The 22741-nt window shown below is 45.0% G+C and overlaps 1 protein-coding gene across 1 annotated transcript in view; it reads right to left on the bottom strand.

Annotated features, from left to right (window-relative positions):
* The window catches only part of mark1 (MAP/microtubule affinity-regulating kinase 1), a 58187-nt gene that overhangs the window by 23439 nt on the left and 12007 nt on the right, over window positions 1-22741 (bottom strand). Inside the window, exons 2-6 of the mRNA XM_084440478.1 lie at window positions 17276-17479; window positions 15752-15805; window positions 6652-6700; window positions 2341-2406; window positions 1540-1610 (exon numbers count right to left, since the gene is read on the bottom strand). Coding sequence (XP_084296604.1) covers window positions 1540-1610; window positions 2341-2406; window positions 6652-6700; window positions 15752-15805; window positions 17276-17479 — 444 coding nt within the window. The remainder of the gene's footprint in view (window positions 1-1539; window positions 1611-2340; window positions 2407-6651; window positions 6701-15751; window positions 15806-17275; window positions 17480-22741) is intronic.

The raw sequence follows: 22741 nt of genomic DNA, 5'->3' as shown, positions 1-22741 counted from the left end.
GAGACACATTACCGTACAGACTGAGCCCAGTGGTGAACTTAACAAATCAATAGTGAGTCTCTCTACTGAAAAAGGCTTCTTAGCTCTGAGGCGATAGTTCTGGACCATGTTTGGGAAACCGCCCCTCTCTGTCACAATACTGTTTTTTGTGTTGTTTTTTTTACCAGACTAGCTTCCTCGATTAATACTAAAAATATTAAAATGTTAAAGAAAAGTAAAACACTTTCATTCCATATTAAATCAAATCAAACTTTATTTCTATAGTGCATTTCATACACAAAGGCAACACGATGTGTTTCACAGAGAGAAAGGGAGGGGACACACTGATCCTACTCCTTATTTTCCAGAGGGAAAAAAAGGCACAAAAAACTGTTCTCCCATTACTGATCTTTAAGTCTGGCTGTGGTCCTGTATGATGCATTGTGTCTGTGGTCAGTTTGTTAGATTGATAGCAAAAGACAATGAGTGCAAAAGACAATGAGTACTGAAACACTTCTCACACTCCTGTTAAATCAGTAGTTTCTTCAAGGAAGTAAGCATTTTCGAAAGGGAAAGTAATTGAGGCTGCAGTGGCAAACGGCCACCACACGAGGGCAGTGTGGCTCTGTGTCCCTGATCTCTACTTAGTGATTCAGACAGAGATCTGTACCAGTGCTGACTAATGGATATGTCAATGACACTCTCAGGCACCAGGATATACTGGAATGTTACAGACAGAGACAGAGACAGAGACAGAGACAGAGACAGACACACACACACACACTACAGGCACAAATAAAAATGTTAAGAAACACAATCTGCAGAGTCATACACCCACACACACATTAATGTTAGGTAATGCATCCACACCAGCTGTGGACACGCACGCACACACGCACACACGCACGCATGCACGCACACACTCCCTTGGAGGTCGTTAGCCCCCTCCTTATATTGAGCAGCGAGTCCATCAACTGTAGTGCCTCTGGCGGCAGGACACACCTAAACTACTCTCTCTCTCCCTCTGAGCCACTCTCCCTCTCTCTTCCTATCCTCCCTCCCTCCTTCTGAACTACTGTCTCCTTCCTATCCTCTCCTCCCTCCCTCCCTGTCCTTCTGTTCTTCCCTCGCCTACCCTCTCCCTTTCTCTCCCTCCATCTCTCTCCATAGAGTAATGACTGGATTGGCTGATGACACTGATGATGCGCAAGAAAAATGGTGGCTCTGTCAGCCTACGTGTGTGTGTGTATGCGCGTGTGTGCGTGCGTGTTTGTGAGAGAGAGAGGCACAGAGAGACTGTCATGCTAAATACTGTCCGGTTGCCAAAATGTGTCCAGGGTGATGTAACTGGACTCGTGACTACTACAGTAGCATTCCTGACATTCCTGAGTAGCGTTCGCACGTTAGAGTTATCTCCGAATCACCACTGATTATTATTACTGGGCTTATACATGCAGGTGAAGTAGCTGAATCTGAAGTAACTGAATCTGTGTGTGTGTGTGTGTGTGTGTGTGTGTGTGTGCGTGCTTGCGTGCGTGCGTGCGTGCATGCTTTACTCACCTGACGGAATTTGGCCCGTGCCTCCTTCTCCTTCATCCGTCCATGTGCAACTAAGTAGTCAAAGACCTCCCCTACAGGAGAGACCAGAGAGAGACCAGAGAGAGCCATTACCAGGACCTCCCCTACAGGAGAGACCAGAGAGTCATTACCAGGACCTCCCCTACAGGAGAGACCAGAGAGAGACCAGAGAGTCATTACCAGGACCTCCCCTACAGGAGAGACCAGAGAGAGACCAGAGAGTCATTACCAGGACCTCCCCTACAGGAGAGACCAGAGAGAGTCATTACCAGGACCTCCCCTACAGGAGAGACCAGAGAGCCATAACCAGGACCTCCCCTACAGGAGAGACCAGAGAGTCATTACCAGGACCTCCCCTACAGGAGAGACCAGAGAGAGACCAGAGAGTCATTACCAGGACCTCCCCTACAGGAGAGACCAGAGAGAGACCAGAGAGCCATTACCAGGACCTCCCCTACAGGAGAGACCAGATAGTCATTACCAGGACCTCCCCTACAGGAGAGACCAGAGAGAGTCATTACCAGGACCTCCCCTACAGGAGAGACCAGAAAGTCATACCAGGAGTCTAATATCTCCCCTGGAGGAGAGACCAGAGACAGTCAGTATTTGGAGTATTGAAAAAGCAATCAATCAATCAAACAAACAAACAAACAAACAAACAACTGAAACACACACACACACACGTCAGATTTGTGTGTGTGTGTGTCGGTGTGTGTGTGTGTGCATCCACCCAGGCTGTGAGGGTGAAGAGCTGTGTGAAAGTGTGAGTTCATGGTGACTCACCTCCGCTGGCGTACTCCATTATCAAATACAGTGTCTTCTCCGTCTCGATGACCTCAAATAACTTAACTGGGGAGGGTAAGAGAGAGAGAGAGAGAGAGAGAGAGAGAGAGAGAGAGAGAGAGAGAGAGAGAAAGAGAGAGAGAGAGAGAGGAGAACGTGAGTGCATGAGTCAGGGAAGTTTATGTGTGGGGTTCTGGAGGCGATGTTTAGGAGACTGTGTGTGTGTTGGGGAGGGTTCAGGGAGAGTGTGTGTGTGGTTCTGGGAGTGTGTGTGTGCGGTTCTGGGAGACAGACACACACAAACACCGACAGAAACACACGACACACAGACGGATGGACAAACACACATGCACGCACACACAGACAGATACACATACACCAACACACCGACACACACACATGCACACACACAGACAGATAAACACATCAACACACACACACACACCCTAATGTGTGGCGATGTGTTTCCTGAACCGCTCTCCATTAATGCTGAGAGAATGACAGTGTTCCTGTCACACAACCCTCATCACATGACCCTAAACAGAGGGCCAGAAGAACGCAGGCCTGAGAGTCTGGGAGACTCAATCACAAAGACTTCATTCAAGTGAATTCCCTGATTTGTTTCTAAACTCATTGTACGTGTTCGAAAGTAATTGCTGAAAATATGTGGAAAGTGTGTGAGCTATGTAGTATTGGATTGTGAAGTTAGACCTGTAAACTGTTTAAAAAAAAAAAAAAAAATCCCCGATTTACAGCCAACACACCTAGAAGGGGGAATCCTTTTTGTCACTCCCTTCCTCCCTTCCTCAGTCCCTGCTGGCATTGTTGACCTGCAGTTCTATGTTGCTACCACAAGAGGCAGTGGTCCCAGAACATCAAAATAAAAAGACTCCACAGAATTCCCAGGTCAGCAGTGGCCGAGTGGATAGTGGGTTGTGAGTTTAATCCTTGGTGTGTACATACCAAGGTACCTGACATATTTTGTCACTGGATGTTGTAGAAGTTATGTAACGAGCGTTGGTCATATTTGTTAATTATAGACCCTTTTACAGCCTAGTCAGCACAAGTATGCGCGCGCATTCTTGAAACAGTAGCAGAGGAAGACAGACGAAATCGCCATTATTAAGCGTATGGACCAATACATCCATGGTCCGGACTGGACTCATCAATCAATCAAAACCCAGCATTTGTTAAAATAGACCCGTTTGCTTAGGTAAGTGAAGTTTCAAGTTTATCTGACACTTATATGAGCGCCTCTCCTAACTAGGCCGACACCGATTTATTTTGACGGCAAAGTGAATGGACCAGCAAAGGACTGTTGTCTGGCATGAGCGAGCGGAATGCGACAACGGGACTGAGAAGGGCTAGTTGAAATGTAGAGTAATATCTGAAGTAAACAGTAACCCATAACCTGGCTGCACGCTAAGCTCGTTAGCTAGTGCTAGCTAACTCGCTAGCTAGTGTTAGCTACCTAACTCAATGCCTGAGGAGTTGGGAGTTGGTTTACTGTGCACGTTCGCTCAAAGTGCTTTAGCTAAGGTTAGCTACTACAAGCTAGCTAGTCCTTGTCACCAACACTTGCCTCACAACGTACGTAGCTAAACTATTCAAACAGCAAGCAACGTCAGCTGACTGGGACTGTCTCGTGAGTAGAATAACCAGTGTTGTGAAATACATTTAACAACTGGTCAGTTGATATGTTGCACAGCAATCGAGCAGGACAATATCATTAGGGCTAGGTTAGGTAGCTAGCAAAGTCAGCTTGCCCAGCTGGTATGGTTATAGGCTCATTCCTATGGGATAGCTTAGTAGTTTGTCATTTAGCAATGGGTTGACTAATCACTAGATCAATATTTTCAGTTGGGGACAGGACTACAACACCACCTGTGCTGTGGCACCAGGAATCTGCTCTGACCACTGTTTTTATTCACCACCATATCATGTTATTATGCAGATGAAATGTACTGTATGTCTACGCGACACAAAAAAAGGCTTTATATAAATGTTATTTTTGGCCAATATTTTAATGCACTATTTTAATAATAATTTTAATAATCTCCCTTCTGTTCTGTTGCAGCTTTGATGCTGGGATGCCTGGTGTGGTTGAGGCCAGAAAACACCGTGATGCAACACCAGTCAGGTGTCGGCTGCTGTGCAAAGCTGATGTCCAGCCCCCCCAAAGATGGTCTTCAGGTGCAAGCCCCACCCGGACAGGACATGGCCAGACAGCAGTATCTGATCATGGATGGCTGTGACTGTGTCCATGATACAGGCAGTGCAATTACATAACATGTCAAGTATACTGTACAGTAGTGCAGAGTCAGTTGTCTATTTTATAGACGAGGTGTTCAATTGCTCAAGTGTTGTCAGGTGTTGGTTCGAGTGTACAGTGGCGCAGAGTCAGTTGTTTATCGTACTCTGGTTGTACTATACATAGGCCCTCACTCTAATTATAACAATAGACAACTGACTATGCACCACTGTACACTCGAATCAACACCTGACAACACTTGCGCAATTGAACACCTTCTATACAATAGACAACTGACTCTGTACTACTGTATACATGTGCATTACATGCCTCTCTTCTTTACAAAGATGGTCACAACCACAACATGTCCTGAGAGCACATGCAAAATAACAATGTATGGCTACTTTTAATGTGCATGTCTGTATGTTTAATAAAGCATTTAGGAAAAGTTTAAATCAAGACTTCGTATTACCTATTCTGTTGAGTACTATGTTTAAAATTGTTCATTCATGATATTATTACAATTGACCTTTCAAGTCTGCCTACACTTAGGTTACTTAGCTAAGAACCATTTTAATTACAATTTACTTCTAAGGGCAAGTACTTTACTTTCATATCTTCATATCAATATAATATCAAGATCCTAGTAGATGTCCAAATAACCCACTGTGTCCTGGGTCTACTTATTCACCACCTAAAGGGAAGTGCAAAACAGCAAGTCATGACCTTTATCCAGAAACAAAAGTTGAACCCATTGCAGCAAAATAGCTAACATTACAGGAATCATCAGTGTAACTGCTTTAGCCGCTGACCGCTACCATTAATGTTATGGAAGCTGCTGCTAGTTGTTGTGAGCCCATGAGCTTACTGGCTATCCCGCTCTCATTGTGCTGGATTAGCATTGGAAGCATTGGAACTGATGTGTCCAGGTGACAAGACCCATCTTTATTTATCAGACATTACCGTCCCACCAGTCCCGCACAGAAACAAGCCAGCCAACACACATAAGCCAGGCTTGGCATGGCCTGGTTAAAACAGGGCCTGATGATGTCATGAGGCCCTACTTACTTATGGTGAGCGTGCATTGTGATGCATACAGTGATGCGTTGAAACTCCATTTGGACCCATCTTTATAAATGGTCTAAACAGCAAAATGAGCTGTTTTTGAATTAGGTTTTCTCATAGTTCTGAATGTCTATTTTCACTCAGACTAGTGTGTAAGTAGTATGTGTAAAAACTACCTGGCAATAAAACTGATTCTGTACTGTAACTGTAATAAAGACCTTGACTAGTATGTAGAAAACATTATTGTCCAATGCTAGCTGGTTTTTACATCATAACCATTCACTTGGCAATCCAATATTACGAGGAAAGTGACCAAAGTGATCCAGTGTGATGCTATCTGACATGGGGGTCCTCAAGAGATCTCCTAGATCTCCCCCACAGACCCCCCTCTCAGATCTGTTCTACAGACCAACCCCCCCCCCCCCCCCCCAGATCTGACCTGCAGACGACCCCCCCCCCTATATCTGACCTATAGATGCCCCGCCCATCCCTAACCCCCACAAGGCTATGACCGCAGCACAGCCAACTGTAACTGCTGGGTGAGTTTTAACCAGTTTAACCAATTTAACTAACATAAGGAAGTGCTCCATTGTAGCAATTACTGAGAGAGAGAAAGAGAGAGAGAGAGGAAGGGGGGAGAGAGGTAGGGAGAGAAAGAGCAGAGTGAGAGGGAGGAAGAGAGAGGGAGGGAGAGAGAGAGCGAAAGAGAGACAGTAGATGTCCTCTGGAATCAATGTCTTAATATAGACTGATATAAAGAAACATTCACATTGACTGGAACACTGGTTCGTACAAATATATGGCTAGTGTGTAGTCGTGAAAGGTAGTATTCAGTAGGGGAGCCATGTGCTGAACATCATTTGAGGTAGATGTGTAGTACTATGGTAGGACTGGGATGCTACAGAAGGCTCTAAACTAATTTGTGGGAGAACAACAGTTCCTACTGTACATCTTTAGATTGAACCCGGAGATGCGACTGAGAAATAGGGGCTTACCGATGTTGGGGTGATTCAATATCTTCATGATCCTCACTTCCCGAAAGAGCTGAGAGAAAGAGAGAGAGAGAGAGAGAGAGAGAGAGAGAGAGAGAGAGAGAGAGGGGGGAGAGAAGAGGTCACCTGAAGGTCAGCGTATCACCACAGAGACTGATTTCACTCATCCACACCTTTAAGATTCAAGGACACCAAACAAACCATGGATGGGATGAAACCATGCGGCTTTGACATTCAAGATATACAGTAGGTAAGAGACATTTTGCCTGTTTGAAGAGAAATTCCATCAGTCACAGTAATCGATCGTACGACTTCCTGGTCATGTCATTAGTAAGATACAGAGAGGGGTGCCTTAACATCCCCAATGTCCAGGACTGCAACCCCCCCGCCCAGAGAACAGGCTGCGTTCAGGGTCTCTGTGCAGTCCCTCCCACCCACACCCCCAAGTGCTTCAGGATGACATCATCACTGGGTCATCCACTCTTCTCTGTCCCAGTCCGAAGCGAGGTACATTAGTGTTATTACAGTGAGGTACATTAGTGTTACTACAGTGAGGTACATTAGTGTTATTACAGTGAGGTACATTAGTGTTATTACAGTGAGGTACATTAGTGTTATTACAGTGAGGTACATTAGTGTTACTACAGTGAGGTACATTAGCGTTATTACAGCGAGGTACATTAGTGTTATTACAGCGAGGTACATTAGTGCATTATCATTCAATGTTAATACAATGGACATGGAGCTTCACAATGTCACAAATGGTGATCATCATTGTCGATTTCAATGCATTCTGCCAACACTATGATGGAAGTACATCCTCAGATCAGTCGAATGAAGGTTTGCTTACTGCTCAACCACCTTCCTATCACAAGCCTAACCCTAACCTAACCTTAATCATAACCCTAATCTAACCCTAACCTAACCTTAACCATAACCCTAACCTAACCCTAATCCTATTTATAGGAATATTCCCGCCAAAAACAGCTTGAGATGTGATTGGCTGCCTGCTGAAGTGATGTCATTGAAATGTGATTGGCTGCCTGCTGAAGTGATGTCATTGAAATGTGATTGGCTGCCTGCTGAAGTGATGTAAAAACTAAATTTAGTTTTCATCTCTGACTGCTCATGTGTGCAGTGAATTTGTCACACGGCTACAGAGACCGATGGCTAGCAACTCTGGAGGGTGTGTGTGTGTGTGTGTGTGTGTGTGTGTGTGGGGATCCCTACATCCCCGTCTCCTTGGTAGCGCTGTTTCCCGGGTGATTAGGCAGCATCACTCAAAGAGTGACAGCCAGGCCCTCTCCTCTCTCTCTCTCTCCCAGCTCCCAGCCTCTCTCTCTCCCTCTCTGTCTGTCTCTCTCCCTCTCCCTCAGCTCCCAGCCTCTCTCTCTCCCTCTTCTGTCTCTCTCACTCCCTCTATCTCTCTCTCCCTCTCCCTCAGCTCCCAGCCTCTCTCTCTCTCCCCTTCTGTCTCTCTCACTCCCCCAGCTCCCTCTCTCTCCCTTTCTCTCTCCCTCTCTCTCTCATTTCCCTTAACCCAGTTTCCCCAAATACTTGGCAGGTGATTGGATGACCCATCTGTCTATCACACACTTCAACCGCTCCTCACTGTCTCACACCTAAACCCACCCAGCGTAGCTGTTGTATTTCAAATTCCTCAGAACCAACCCTGTTTGGCGAGATCGTTTTCCGATCTGGCACAAACGGATCTCAATGGAGAGTATTCAGACTGATTTGTGAGAGAAACAGAATGTGAGCTCGCAAAATGAGGATGATCCCATGAGGCTAGTGCATAAGACTGACACAACACTTTTTTTGTGCGCGTGCATGAGGCAAAATGCGTACACATTTGGGAATCAGGCCCACAACAGGGCTGGAGACTGTGACTATAATGGTTGCATATGCGACCATTACTTTTGAGAGTGTGTGAGTTATAAAACTTTGTCGCATCACTGCGAGTGCGTGATGATCAAGGCTGTTTTGGTGCACGTCCGTGTGTTGGTGCATGCACGATAGAGATGCGAATATTGCGGATATATCCGCGACATCCGAGGGTGGGTGGGCCAATAAAAATCAACATTGTGATTAATTTTGGGTGGATTGCGGGTGGATTTGTCAGTTATATTCATATTTAATAACTACTATAATTTTATATATTATATTATAACAACTGCGAGAAAGCGCAAGACCTGCCAGCAGCTCACTCAAATACCCTCGACCACTTCGGCAACCGAGATCCTGCGAAAGCGAGCCTATAATCTTTAAATTGTTTAAGTCAAGAAAATGTGGCTATATGAAAAGCAAATGAGCACGAACGGCTGGACATAATTTAAATGTAAATACAATAACTTCATGTTTGGCAGGTTGGGTGCGGGGATAATTACGTCGGGTGGGTGGCGGGAGGATGATTGATGAGTGCATGCGGATTTGGGTGCGCTCAAACTCCATCCGCACATCTCTAATGCACGAACGCACACAGGCACTAACATATTTCCACAAGATTCCTTCATGTGTCATGGTTATGACAGTGTCGTGGCAGTGTGAAGTCAGTCTAATGCACACCCCTTCAAATAAAGTGTTACCGAAAAATTATTTATTTATTATTAAGTACTGAACATTTCCCAAATGTTTACTTAGATATTAGGTGCTAAAATACAAATCACTTTACTTAGTAGACCTTGAGGCCCTTTTTAGGTACAATGATGTCACAAATTGTGTAAAATAAGTTAGGGTTAGGGTAGTCTGACTCAATGGATGTAGGTTTTGGCAATAAACCTTGTCATTCGTTGTCACACTGCCCAATCAGTGGCGAGACTGGCGACGCAAATTAATCTGATTCGGGCCGAGAGATTCTCTCGGCACCAATCAGATTCGATCCAGACTATTTTGCAAGAGCACCGTCGCTGCGTCCGGGGCTGGCTCCGCCCAAGACGACTGTGATTGGGAGAGAGATAGGTCTGGCTATGCGAGACTAGGGTTAACTACAAACCCTGTAATTACCCCTTTAATTGAAACATAACCTTAGCCATTATCAACAGCACTAAAAACTTTATCATCATCTTTACAAATGGGATGCAAATAATGAATTGAAAATTGATTAATTGATCGTTAAGGATTTGTTCAAGGATTTGTGAAATTTACTCGATCTACTATCAAACAACGTGGTAGCGAAGCAGCCATCTCGGGAGAAATGCAGAGAACTCAACAGAGGCATATTTGTGGCCAAAATAGCGGCCAAGCAAAGCATTGTGTGGGACCACTTCGAAAAGAAAGGACAAGAAGCCACTTGCTAATATTGTTCCTGCCCTTTTCCAAACAATTTCTAACGGAGAGTTCCCAGATGGATCTGTGTCACAAACCATCTGGAGCATCAGGTTAGAAAAATGTATCATAACAATGCCAGCTATTGTTGAGGGTTAAATGTGCGTCAAGTTTGTTTTTGTTTGAGTACTCTGTTTGTGTCTCACCCATGGGCTCAACAGGTCGGGGCTGGGTCACGCTTGTATTTGTGTGAATCTCTCCTGGTGTGGAATGACAAGTCCAAACCAACAGCAGGGAGGCCAACAGAGGACAATAAACATCTATCTGTCCATGAAACAATACTGGCGCAACAGCCCAGCACTCTGCAGAGCCATTAATCATCACGCGTGTGTGTGTGTGTGTGTATGTGTGCGTGCGTGCATGTTATATACATGTTATATAATATGCATGAAATATAGTACGGAAACATACTGTACTGTAGGTAACACATCGAGCAGGGCAGAGTAAATTACTAAATTCCGACAGGACATTAAGTTAGCCTACTCTATGTGACTCATACCATCATCTCAGGACATTAGGTTAGCCTACTCTATGTGACTCATACCATCATCTCAGGACATTAGGTTAGCCTACTCTATGTGACTCATACCATCATCTCAGGACATTAGGTTAGCCTACTCTATGTAACTCATACCATCATCTCAAAACACTGGATGCAGTACAGCAGATTTTGAACATTATTTTGGCAATAAACAGTTTACAGTATAATTTCAAGTTCAGATTTTCCAGATCTACTCATCGCTGGCCAGATTTCTCTCATGATGTATGAGTGATTTACAACTATGTGATTTATGTACACACCACGGTCATACACAAACAGCCCTCTAGATACCCGCGTACAAGTGCAATCTGCGGCTTAGTTTCAATCCTGGCGAACCGACAGAGACGTTGTGTCTTTGTGCCGAGTCGAGGAGAGAGCCGCCTCGAATCATTAATCAGAAAGCGGGCTGAATTCCTTCCCTCCGAGGTACCCGACATGGTCAAGTAATGGATCAGAAGAGAGAAGCCACTTTTAGCTTTTCCAACCGCACAGAAAAACACACAGTGAAATCCTGAGCCTGAGCTTCTGACAAAAACCCAATGCAATCCTAGGATATGAGAACCCTGTGTGTCCATGTTAATACTCTGATATGGTTCAGTAAGATAAAATAACTTTGTGTGTCCATGTTAATATTCTGATACGGTTCCTGATATTAGAACCCTGTGTGTCCATGCTGCCACTGCTCCTATCTGAAACTCCATGAATATGTCAGTTGACCTTCTGTATGTAACTGTCAAGGATGCCATGTCAGCTGTCCTGGTGAAAGTACATGGCAAGGTTACTATGTCAACTGTCCCAGTCTGACAGGCACCTAGCACTATATTGACATAGCTCCATAAGACCTAGCACCATACTGACATAGCACCATAGCACCATAAGATCTAGCACCATACTGACATAGCACCATATTGACCTAGCACCATAGCCCCTAGCACCATATTGACCTAGCAGCATAGCTCTTAGCACCATATTGCCCTACAGAAGCATCATAGCCCCTAACACCATACTGACCTAGCACCATAGCACTATAGTACCATATTGACCTAGCACCATATCGCCTCACGGTGTCAAAGGTCAAAGAGGATGACCGCTGTGGGCGAGGGGCCAAGTTCAGGAAGCAGCCACCTTCACCTTCAGCGAGCCAATGGGGCGGAGGTCAGCTCTGGAACGATCGCTATTGATTTGTTGCAACGTGATAGTGTGGCCGCCCCCAGCAGAAGCCTCTAGGATAGTTATTGATAGATAATGCTGTCACCATGAGGGTGGGAAATTGGAAGTACTGACAAAGGGCCGTATCAAAACCCTGAGGAGTGCGTCTGCAGTCGGCCGTCTCTGTGTCCGTCTACCAGTCTTTCTGGCGCTCCAACATGTAAATGCAAAGACAAATGCATTTTATACGTTTGTATATCAGTCTGGCAGTCTACCTACTTTTCTCTCTACGCATCTATTATTAATCAGTCCACCCATCCAATAACCACCCTTGGGTTTGTGCCACCTGACATGCTGGATGGTCCACATAAGAAGAGGTTCTTGTTCTCGATCTCACCAACGGTCTTAATGACGATGGTGCAGGCAGAGCCAGAAATCTTAAACAAGTGCCAAACAGAGTGTCACAGCTTGAGAAAGAGCATCGCAAAAACTTTACAACTTGATTGCAAACCACGTTAGCAACAATGCTAACCAGCAGTGTTACTGTACATCTTACCCTACACTACTGGACTTATGGTGGATCCACCACTTATTCATTAGTGGCTGACAAAGACAAAGTACACTTTTCTTTACACCACATGAAACGCTCACTGATGTGTCTGAGTGATTGATTTTCGGCTTCAGTTACTGAATGAAAGTGATGCAGTGATATCTGGTACATCACTGGTAATGCTTCCCCTCATCCATAATGGCAATAACTCATAAAAACAAATGTGTTTGTACGATGGCTCACACATGACATATGCTTTGGATGCAGATGTATATTCACTAGCTTATTGCAGTCCAGTTAAGGATGGTGTTGTCCCTGAAATGTGCTTTTGTGTATGTGGGACCAACGATGATTGACAGGACACAAGGGACTGGGGAGGAACTGCACACACCGTTGTCAAACACCTGAGGGAGACAAATAGACAAAACACAACAGAGAACAACAACCACAGAACACACTAGTGTGGGGACGTAACAGTGTGTGTGTGTGTGTGTGTGTGTGTGTGTGTGTGTGTGTGTGTGTGTGTTGCTAGGATATTTTTCCTGACAACCTTTAACAGTGGTATTCTGATGATGGACTTCTCATTTCCAACCGTCACCAGATCATAAAAATACTGCCCAAACCCTTGTATGGGGATTTCTGTTTGTAATTCTATGTACAAAAGGAGAGACCTGGTACCATTTCTTCATCTGGTGTTTCAAGCTCATGTTTCGAGTGAACTGAACAAACTTCCCCCGAGACCAACGGTCGTGTATAAAATAAACAAGCTATGGTCTGAAAGGGGACGTTCAGGAGCCGAGTAGGAGAGTCGTTTTTCACTGCTATTATATACCAACAAGAAAGATACGTTTGCGGGTCACTTGGATCCTCATCACAACTAAAAACAAAACTGGTCATTGTTGGGGTTTTACCACAAAGCTGTAGGTTTATGTTTTATTGACCTCAATATCAGTTGGCTTTTTGACATAAAAAATAGCAGAATGAAAGCAGCCCTGGGCACAGCATACGGGCGGAGTTGAGCAGTGAGAAATCTCACAGGGTTGATCTTTCGCTCCGCCCTCGCGCTCAGAGAGACACCCTGCACTCTGCTCCACGCTCGCTCCTCGCTCATCCAGATTCCCCCCCGCTACGCTCTCTTACCCCCCCCACCCCACAAAGAAAAGAGAGAAAGTTGTGTAGAAAATGAAATTGGAGCAGGAGAGAAGACTGATTTTTTGGAAACCTGCTACGCTGCTACACTCACATGCTCTGGACCTGAGGGGAAATACTATTTGAAGTCCTTTCAATATTACTTTAGAGTTTGCTTGAGTTTTCTTGGAGGGTCTGGTGGGTAGGGAGTTTAGTCTGCTTGGAGGGTCTGGTGGGTAGGGGTTTAGTCTGCTTGGAGGGTCTGGTGGGTAGAGGTTTGAGTCTTCTTGGAGGGTCTGGTGGGTAGGGGATTAGTCTGCTTGGAGTGTCTGGTGGGTAGAGGTTTGAGTCTGTCTGGAGGGTCAGATGAGTAGGGGTGTGGGTCTGTCTGGAAGGTCAGGTGGCATGGGTAGGGGTTTGCATTTTACAAGCCTCTGAAACTGAAAATGATTTCAAATTATTTGAGCCAGGCCTGTTAGAAATGCAAGCAAATCTAGATGGAAAGTGAATGGAATGATATACTGTAGCACATCGAAATGTCAACCAATTCTCACTTAATTCAGCCCACAAATAATCCATCCACTTACTGTAGGACACAAGGTCTGACTTAAAAATGTCTGACAAAGGTCTGACAGTTCAGTTGAAACGGAGACAGAATGTCAACCCCACACAGACAGAGAAGGGGCTTAGATCAGCCCATCAGAATCAGACACTACGAGTCCCAGACTCTCTTTGACTCTATATTAGGGTTGGGCCGATGGACGATATCATCGTCCATCGCCAATGGTTGATAGAAAAATACGATGGTTGAGAACCATCGTCACATCGGCGCTTTTTAAACACTTGAGCTGTGAAAATGGAACAGTTGGGTATTATATATGTGTAGGCCTACGTTAATGGAACAGTTGGTTATTATATATGTGTAGGCCTACATTAATGAAGACCATTTAATACGTTTCCCACAGTTATTGTGTCCTTCGTGAAGAATTTGGACAGCAAACTGAGCGAGAGGCATATGGTGCGAGTCGACGCCTATACCGGAGTTATTTCTGCTTCTTTAAACATTGTAAATAATTAGATTAACTAATTTGAGTCGTAATCTACTAATTCTAGGCCTATGTGTCATAAAATGTAACATTAGAATGTATCTATAGCTTAACAAACATCTCAATTTGATGTAGTTCAACAGCCCGTGCGCTCATGGAACATTTTACGCACGGACACGGAGTGAACGTTTGTTTAGCTGTATAAATTCTAATCTGTTAAATTATGACACAAACAATGTAGTGGAAGGGCATAGGCAAACATTTGCAACTTCTTCCCTCAGTCATTTATGATACAAGACTAGCCATAAAAGTAAACCTCGTTTGGTTATCTTTCCATCATCTGAGTGGATCGTCATCTCCGTCAATTGTCTCTTCCAGCAAGTAGGCTGTGATCTCTGCCTCTGCGATTTCAGCAGCAGTGCGCGTAGCTGGTTAGTTTTTTTCCCCTAGAAGACTGCCAAGCGAGCTTCTGCTCTTCTTAGGAGCAGCAGCGCTGGACTGATCTTCCTGCGTGGTGGGACTGACTGTTGGGCGCTCTGCACGGGTCGTTGTTGCTACCATCTCTGCAACCAGCTCGGTCTTGACGTGGTTCAGCTCGGGTGGCTGCATGTGTTCCCCTCGGTATCTTGGATCAAGCAGTGCTGATTTGTGCAAGATAGCCATGGTGGCGTCAATATCAGATTTGTTCGAAAAAAAAGTAAAACATGTTTTATAGGCGTATTACGTATCCCGGGTAGGCTATTGTAGACTTGCATTTTCTCTCTAAATTAAATATAAGTTATTTCATATAAAGTGACTGCGTCATGTAGCCAGTTAATGTGAAGCCTGATTCTACAAACCCGGGATACGTAATAGGCCTATAAAACATGTTTTACTTTTTTTTTTTCTCGTTTTTTTTTAATTATTATTATTATTATTATTTCCATAAAATGACGATATCATCGTCCATCGCGATGTTTGGATGGCCACATCGTGATGTCATATTTCAGCACACATCGCCCAACCCTACTCTATATAAGAGCCAAAGGCAGCTCTACAGGTTGCATTCCAAGATAAAAAGCATTCCTCATTGATCCACACTGACGTGGACAAACATGCTTCTGCTTACTGGGTTTCAGACTTGAGAAAATGTCTCGGGCGCCAAGTCAATGGATAGTTCAATTCTAACAACAACATTTTGACAACAATATCAGTCAGGTTCCTGGTCCCATGAAGTTGGAAGTCAAACAAAGGCTGTGTCAACTTGAGCATCCGACTCCCAATCCCGCATTACCCACCCAAAGTGTTTCAGTTGGACAGAAAGAACAGAGAGAAAAGGAGAAAGAGATTACAAGAGAACAGGGGATGACCACTGGGACACCTTACCTTCTGTAGACTAGTGGGGTTCAATTGTGTTTTGTCTATGATCTTCACAGCCACCTGCAGGAGTCAAGACAAAAACACAAGTAAAGATGAGATATGACACACCAAACAAAGTAGACCATTCAAATATTCAAATATTTTGATCCTAGATCAGTCGGTAGAGACCCGTAGGTTCAAACCCCACACTGGGCGCAGCCAAGCGTTAATTGTGTCTATATCATGTACATAGTATACAGAAACCATATTAAGTAGTTGGTATTTACAGAGGTTTGACAAGGGACTCCTCGGGAGAGAGGTTCTTTTGAGAGGGGACTCCTGAGAGAGAGAGAGAGAGAGAGAGAGAGAGGGGGGGGGGGAGTCCTGAGAGAGAGAGAGAGAGAGAGAGAGAGAGAGAGAGAGAGAGGACTCCTGAGAGAGAGAGAGAGAGAGAGGGGACTCCTGAGAGAGAGAGAGAGAGAGAGAGAGAGAGAGAGGGGACTCCTGAGAGAGAGAGAGAGAGAGAGAGAGAGAGAGAAAGAGAGAGAGAGAGCGCTTCTCTTGGGAGGGGCCTAGGACAGTGAGACAGTGACTGGGTAAATGGTAAATGGACTGCACTTATATAGCGCTTTATAATGGCCTCTTATTCACCCATTCACACACACACCAATGGCGGTAGCTGCCAGGCAAGGTGCTAGCCTGCTCATTGGTGTCTTTGCCCAAGGACTGTTTGACAAGCCGCAGGGAGGAGCCGGGATTCGAACTGGCGACACTGCGGTCATTGGACAACCCGCTCTACCTCCTGAGCCACAGCCACCCCCTGGGTAAATGCAATGTTAGGTCATTCTGCAGGAATGGCAGGTGTCATGTGAGCTCTGCGTTCCTCAGAAAAAAAATGGGATAAAGTCACCGGCCTGCCCGTCAGGTTCGTCATTTGAGCTCAAAATGGAAAATCTATTCAGGCCTGAATCCTGTACTCTGGTCTAGAACAAAGATAAACGTATTCTCTTCTGCTGCAAATACTCAAACCTGTGAGTGTTTTGAATATGTGAGAATATGAACAATAAACAGACACGGATCTAAACACGGTTACACTACACACAGACAAACACAAACTTCTCAAAGACACACACACACACACACTGACGTGGATGATTTGACTTTCCTTGGCCATAAATTCTAACAAACTGTTCTTATCAGAAATGTCTACAGATATGAGTGAGATATGAAAATGCTGGGTTTTCTGTTCCGTTTAGGCAGATCTGCTACGTGTTCAGCTTATATCATATATAAAACACTTATGAGCCTGAATCACCATGACCTCTTTAAAATATTTATGGACTGTGGTGTTCCCTTGATCGTGTGACACCAGGCAGCAGTGTCAGCACAATAACAAACGTTTTGGATCTGGTTTTTGAATGGCGTGCAGCTGAGCAGCACAACAGATTCATAAACCGGCTGTAGCGTCTCCTTCCACATTTGAAATACTGAGGTAAAAAAAAATAAAGAGTAAGATCCAGAAGAGCACACACGAGGAACGGAGTTACACACCTCTCTCCCGGTCAGGATGTGCCTGGCCAGCTTGACTTTGGCAAAGTTTCCTTTGCCGATGGTTTTGAGTAGCCGGTAGTTCCCGACGTGAGGCTGCTCTTCGGCCGCGGAGGCCAGGGAGTTGCGGCACCGTGGCAGGCTGTGCCGGCTGGCAGACTTGGCAGGCGGAAGGGGCGGGTCCGGGTATCCCTCCACAGATGTGTGCTGAAAGAGAAAGAGACACACGGGAAGATGAGTAACATGTTGGGTTGGTTTATGACAAAGACACAGGGCAAAGGCTCCTACGTAATCTGGCGGAGCGAACAAGGTGGTTGTCAAGGAACCTACGGGAACTCGACTATTAGTCTCTCTCCAGATCCAAATGTTGAATCCTTGTGCTCTGCATGCTACTGTATATAATAGAGTCTGTGCCACTTCGCCACCCTAGCTGGTGTTCTGAGGGCGTATCGAGGACTCAAAAATGAAAGAGTGACAGGTCGTAGCAGCAAATGAGAGAGGCTAGCCCAGGTTAGATTGGCGGGGCATATCTATGGGTGGGAACGCCTGATCGTGAAAGTCATTACTGATTGGTGTCGACGGGATTCCGGTGCTACCAATGAATTGCCAGGATTTGAACACCAGATTTTTGCATGAAATGTCCCAGATCCACAGAGAGATCTGCAGTAGGCAGTAACGTACTAAGCGCAGCTCACATAGTGTATCAGCTAAAGAAGTCTCATGGGTCTGTCGTTGAGACTACTCGACTATTGACTGCAGGCTTCCGATCCAGCCACGCGATCTGACGGTTTACTTGGGGCCATGGGGCACCCAAGACGAGAGACCTGAGGGGTCAAGTTCTCAGGCTCATATATGAGTTCTTAGAATTACAGGGCGCTGACAGGGACTGATATTGTCATTGTAATCGTCAGCGCATAGTGCGTTGCTACAAAAATATCTTCAACTCATATGGGAGACATACCATGCTCTCAGTATACGACACACAGCATTAAGTCAAAAGAAATAAATCTATATACTGTGTGCAACATATAGGGCACCATAACATACTGAAGTGTGCATTACTCCCTGTTTCTAAAAGACCCCCCCCCCCCCTCATAGTGAATGCATTGGCTTTCAAGGTGTTTTCAACAGTCACTCATGGACAGATACAGAGTCACTCATGGACAGACACAGTCACTCATGGACAGATACAGTCACTCATGGACAGACACAGTCACTCATGGACAGATACAGAGTCACCCATGGACAGACACAGTCACTCATGGACAGACACAGTCACTCATGGACAGATACAGTCACTCATGGACAGTCACTCATGGACAGATACAGAGTCAGATACATTAGCGCAGGTGCAGTGCTGGGGGCGGAAGGCAGGGGGGGGAGGCGGCGGCGGATGCAGCGTGATTGACACATTCCTCAGTGTATGACCCGCTGCATGCACCATGGTCTATCTGCTATTCACGCTCGTTCATTTTTTATTTTTGAATTGTCTATGGTTTTTATGAATGAAACATGATTTTAAAGGTCAGAAAATCGAAATAAATAATGGGAGAGATGTATACTAAATGTGTGGATAGTGCAGAGAGAGCCTCCCATCGCAGGCATGAATGTATTGTGCGAAAACATCATAACGTTAACTAACAACAGGTGCCATCGAGCTAATTTAGCTGTGTAACGTTGTGGGCTAGCTAACGCTGCTTTGCAAAATCGACAAATTTGAGGGGTTGGGGGGGCGCGGGTGTGTCACTGTTTTCAGAGGGGAGGCCCAAATTGATGGAGTTTGGGAACCCATGGTCTACACTATTGCATCATGACATTACGTTATCAAATGTCACAATCTCTTATCTCAAAGGATTACTGCAGACAATTGAGGGGTCGGCTGTGGCTCAGGAGATAGAGCAGCTCATCCTGACAACATGTCTAAGTGTCCTTGGGCAAGACACTGAACCCCAAATTGCACCCAATGAGCAGGCGAGCTCCTTGCATGGCAGCTGCCGCCATTGGTGTGTGAATGGATGAATGAGAGGCCATTGTGAAGCTCTTTGTCCAGTAGAAAGGCGCTATATAAGTGCAGTACATTTACCATTTACCATGAACTGTGAGAAAGGGTTGGAGGCATGGGGGAATAGAACAGGGCCATGGCACTACAACACTGGGCCTTTTGGTATGAACCAGGAATAGTATACTACAGATTGATGTAGTGGTAATAAAAGGTTAGTTCGATCGTTCAAAAATCAAATCGACAATAATTGATTAGAAATCGAATTGTGAACCCAAGAATCGAAATTGAATCGTAAGATCACTACCAATTCCCACCCCTAACAATCATGTTACAGAATAACATGTGTTCAACAAGGGGAGAGATTCCTAGGGAAGCTTATGTTAAAAAGATGTGCAAGATTCAGTTACACTGGCTATGCTAGTTTTGCACTGTGGATGTAATGAAGACGTTTTATCATTTTTATTTCAGTGGACATTTGTTATTGTTTTTATCCCTCTTCACCATTTGTACATTAGTACACAGTAATACCTGCTACGAACAACTGTGAACAAAATATAACAACTTTATTTGGCTTTTGCTCCATACAGGTAAACAAAACACAGATGTCTGATGGAGTCCTAAGCAGCATGAAGAGTGGGCAGAGCAGAACACATCCAACCCCTGTCCCAACCCAGACCTTGTGTTCAGGGTCCATAGAATGTTAGCCTCTTATTTATGCTCAGGCTGTTCACTCTCTCACGCTTGTGAGGCCCCTTAAGCCTCAGCAATGGCATGCAGTGTTTTTCCCAACAGAAGTCGGGTTTTTCAGCACTTCATTCCTCGTCCTCCACTCAGCAGTCTGATGAAATCCCTCCATGCCAAATAAAGCTCCACTGTGCTGTCTGATGAAATCCCTCCATGCCAAATAATGCTCTCAGGCGCTGCCGCTTTAGCTGCTCATGAAATTTCAACTAGCCCTCTTTGAATCCAAACCTATACAGCCATTTTTAATGCTTTCCCCATTCCTCTAACCTGCATGCACATTCCTTACAAGTGGCATCATGTTGTGAAAAGCCTCCTTGAATCAGCTGTTCAATTTCATTATTATGCCCAGGGTCAGAATGTGTGTGCCAATATACACATTACTTTAGTACCGTCCTAACATGTGATATGATGCACAATTATGTTGACATAGGCCTTTAGTAATTAAAGTTCATACAGCTTATGATCCACCTAGCATATTACATTATGATCCACCTAGCGTATTACATTATGATCCACCCATGTTATTACATTATGATCCACCTAGTTTATTACATGATTTTACATTAGGGGCAGGTGGGGCAGTGCCCCACCAGGTGGCGCGGTTGTGCAAGATGCATCTTCGCCTACAACTGTGTTTCTGAAAAATCTATTTTATAATTAATACAAAATAGTGATTCAGTGGTGAAAATAGCATGTATAAATATAATAAACCTGACTGACACTATGTATAGTGCTGTTTTGCAGTAATTCCCTTTGTATGTGTGTGTCACAGACTGCTCTGACTCAGCAGAGGGGCACCGAAGCGTTCTCCCCTACTGTTGCTATAGCGACAATGTGAGCGTGGTTGGGAGTAATGCAGGCCCCCAGGATTCAAAATCTAAAGTGAAGCCCTATTGAACCGCGCCATCTTGGCAAATTTGTAGTCATTTGGCTATTTCCGGTGACTTTTGTACTTGCGCAGTTGTGCTTTTCTGTACTACGCGCGTCCACGAACAACATCCATGATGGCAAGCCAGCAACGCAGACACAAGTTCAAGTTCCACAAATAAAGGTAGCCTATTAATTCTAACAACAACGGGGTCCCGTCTTTTAATAGCCTAACATTGACTGTTTAATCAAATGTGTTAATGAAAATGACCACAAAAAAGGAGAGTAGTCAACGCACACCGCTCAAAAAGGGCTTAATACATACAACAAACTGATTAGGCTAATCAATTGTTAATGCAAATGACCACAACACAACATCCTGTGCATAGTTGAAATGTAGTGGGATACGGTGATAAACTGACAGAGTGATCATTTGACAGCAATTATTAGCCTTTTCCAGAAATGGACAGAAACAGGATATTTTTTGAATAACAGGAATTTATTCACATACAATGGAAAGGAGTTGATGTGTAGGCATAAAGATGAAACGATACACTGAGTTTGGGTGTTTTCAGTCAACGTTGGCGTTGACCGCTTCTAGCTATCGAATGGCCGACTGGTGTAAAATGGATAGCCTAACGTTAGAGAGATAAATGTAGGCTATGGTTATGTTAATAAAGCTAACAATGATGTTGTAACATGCATGCAGCACTGCCGATCTGAACGATTGATTCATTATTACCATGGATCGGTATTGGGAAGTGTGAAATTTGCGTGGTCACGACGAGTCAGCGAACTCACTGAACCCAGGCATTTTTCGGTGTATTTTTGAGACTATGTGTGAGGGGGACACCCGGCTAAAACCTTACTTCAAGGGAACATCTAGCACCAAACAGAACAAACTCCTGGATTGCATGTATGAGGTCTACAGGGAGGAAGTGGCCGCACAATTGAGAGAGACCCAGTTTGTCGCTGTCCTGGCAGACGAGACTACCGATATATCATGCAAATACCAAATGGTCATAGTGCTGAGATACATGGTAGACAACACTGTCACAGAGCAATTCCTAATTTTCATGGAAGTGAAGGATAAAACTGCCATCGGCCTCTCCAACGTGATCATACAGACCCTTGTGCCGCTGGCACTGAACGACAAGCTAATCGCACAAACGTACGATGGAGCAGCTGTGATGAGCTTGAGTGTAGGCGGTGTGCAAACGCTAATGAAGGTGACCTACCCAAACGCAATATTTGTACATTGCTACGCCCACCAGTTAAACCTAACCCTGCAGCAAGTATGTGCATCCAGAATCAGTGAGCTGAAGTTTTTTTTTGCGGATTTAGCGGGTTTTGCCACTTTCTTTTCCATCTCGCCTAAAAGAACGGCTGCTCTGGAAGAGACATCAGACAGGCGAATCCCGCGACCACCCGGCACACGCTGGAACTTTAAAAGCAGGACTGTTAATGTGGTGTGGGAGAACCGAGAAGAGATACTGGAGTGTTTGGACAACATTCGCACTCAACCGGGATGGGACAGGGTGAGCATCAGCGAGGCGTACGGCCTGTCCATGCACTTGCGGGACCACACGTTTCTCCAGCTGCTGCAGTTCTTTGCTGAAGTCATGCCAGAAGTGGATGTTCTGTGTATAGTGTGCTACAGAAAAGAGAGATTGATGCATCTGGCGTGAATCGTGCAGTGGAGAGATTTAAAGTGAATGTGAGAGAAGTGAGAGAGAGAGCAGATGAGATCGCTTCCCAAGCTGGCGAGGGCACAGCTAAGGGCAGGAAAACAAACACGGCTGCAGTGATGAAGGAGGACTGTGACACCATGGTGGCTCAAGTGGACGACCGGTTCT

Source organism: Borostomias antarcticus (assembly GCF_949987555.1).
Source record: "Borostomias antarcticus genome assembly, chromosome: 7".
Lineage (NCBI taxonomy): Eukaryota > Metazoa > Chordata > Actinopteri > Stomiiformes > Stomiidae > Borostomias > Borostomias antarcticus.
Note: the sequence above shows the minus strand (reverse complement) of the source record. Positions and strands in the feature narration are given on the sequence as shown.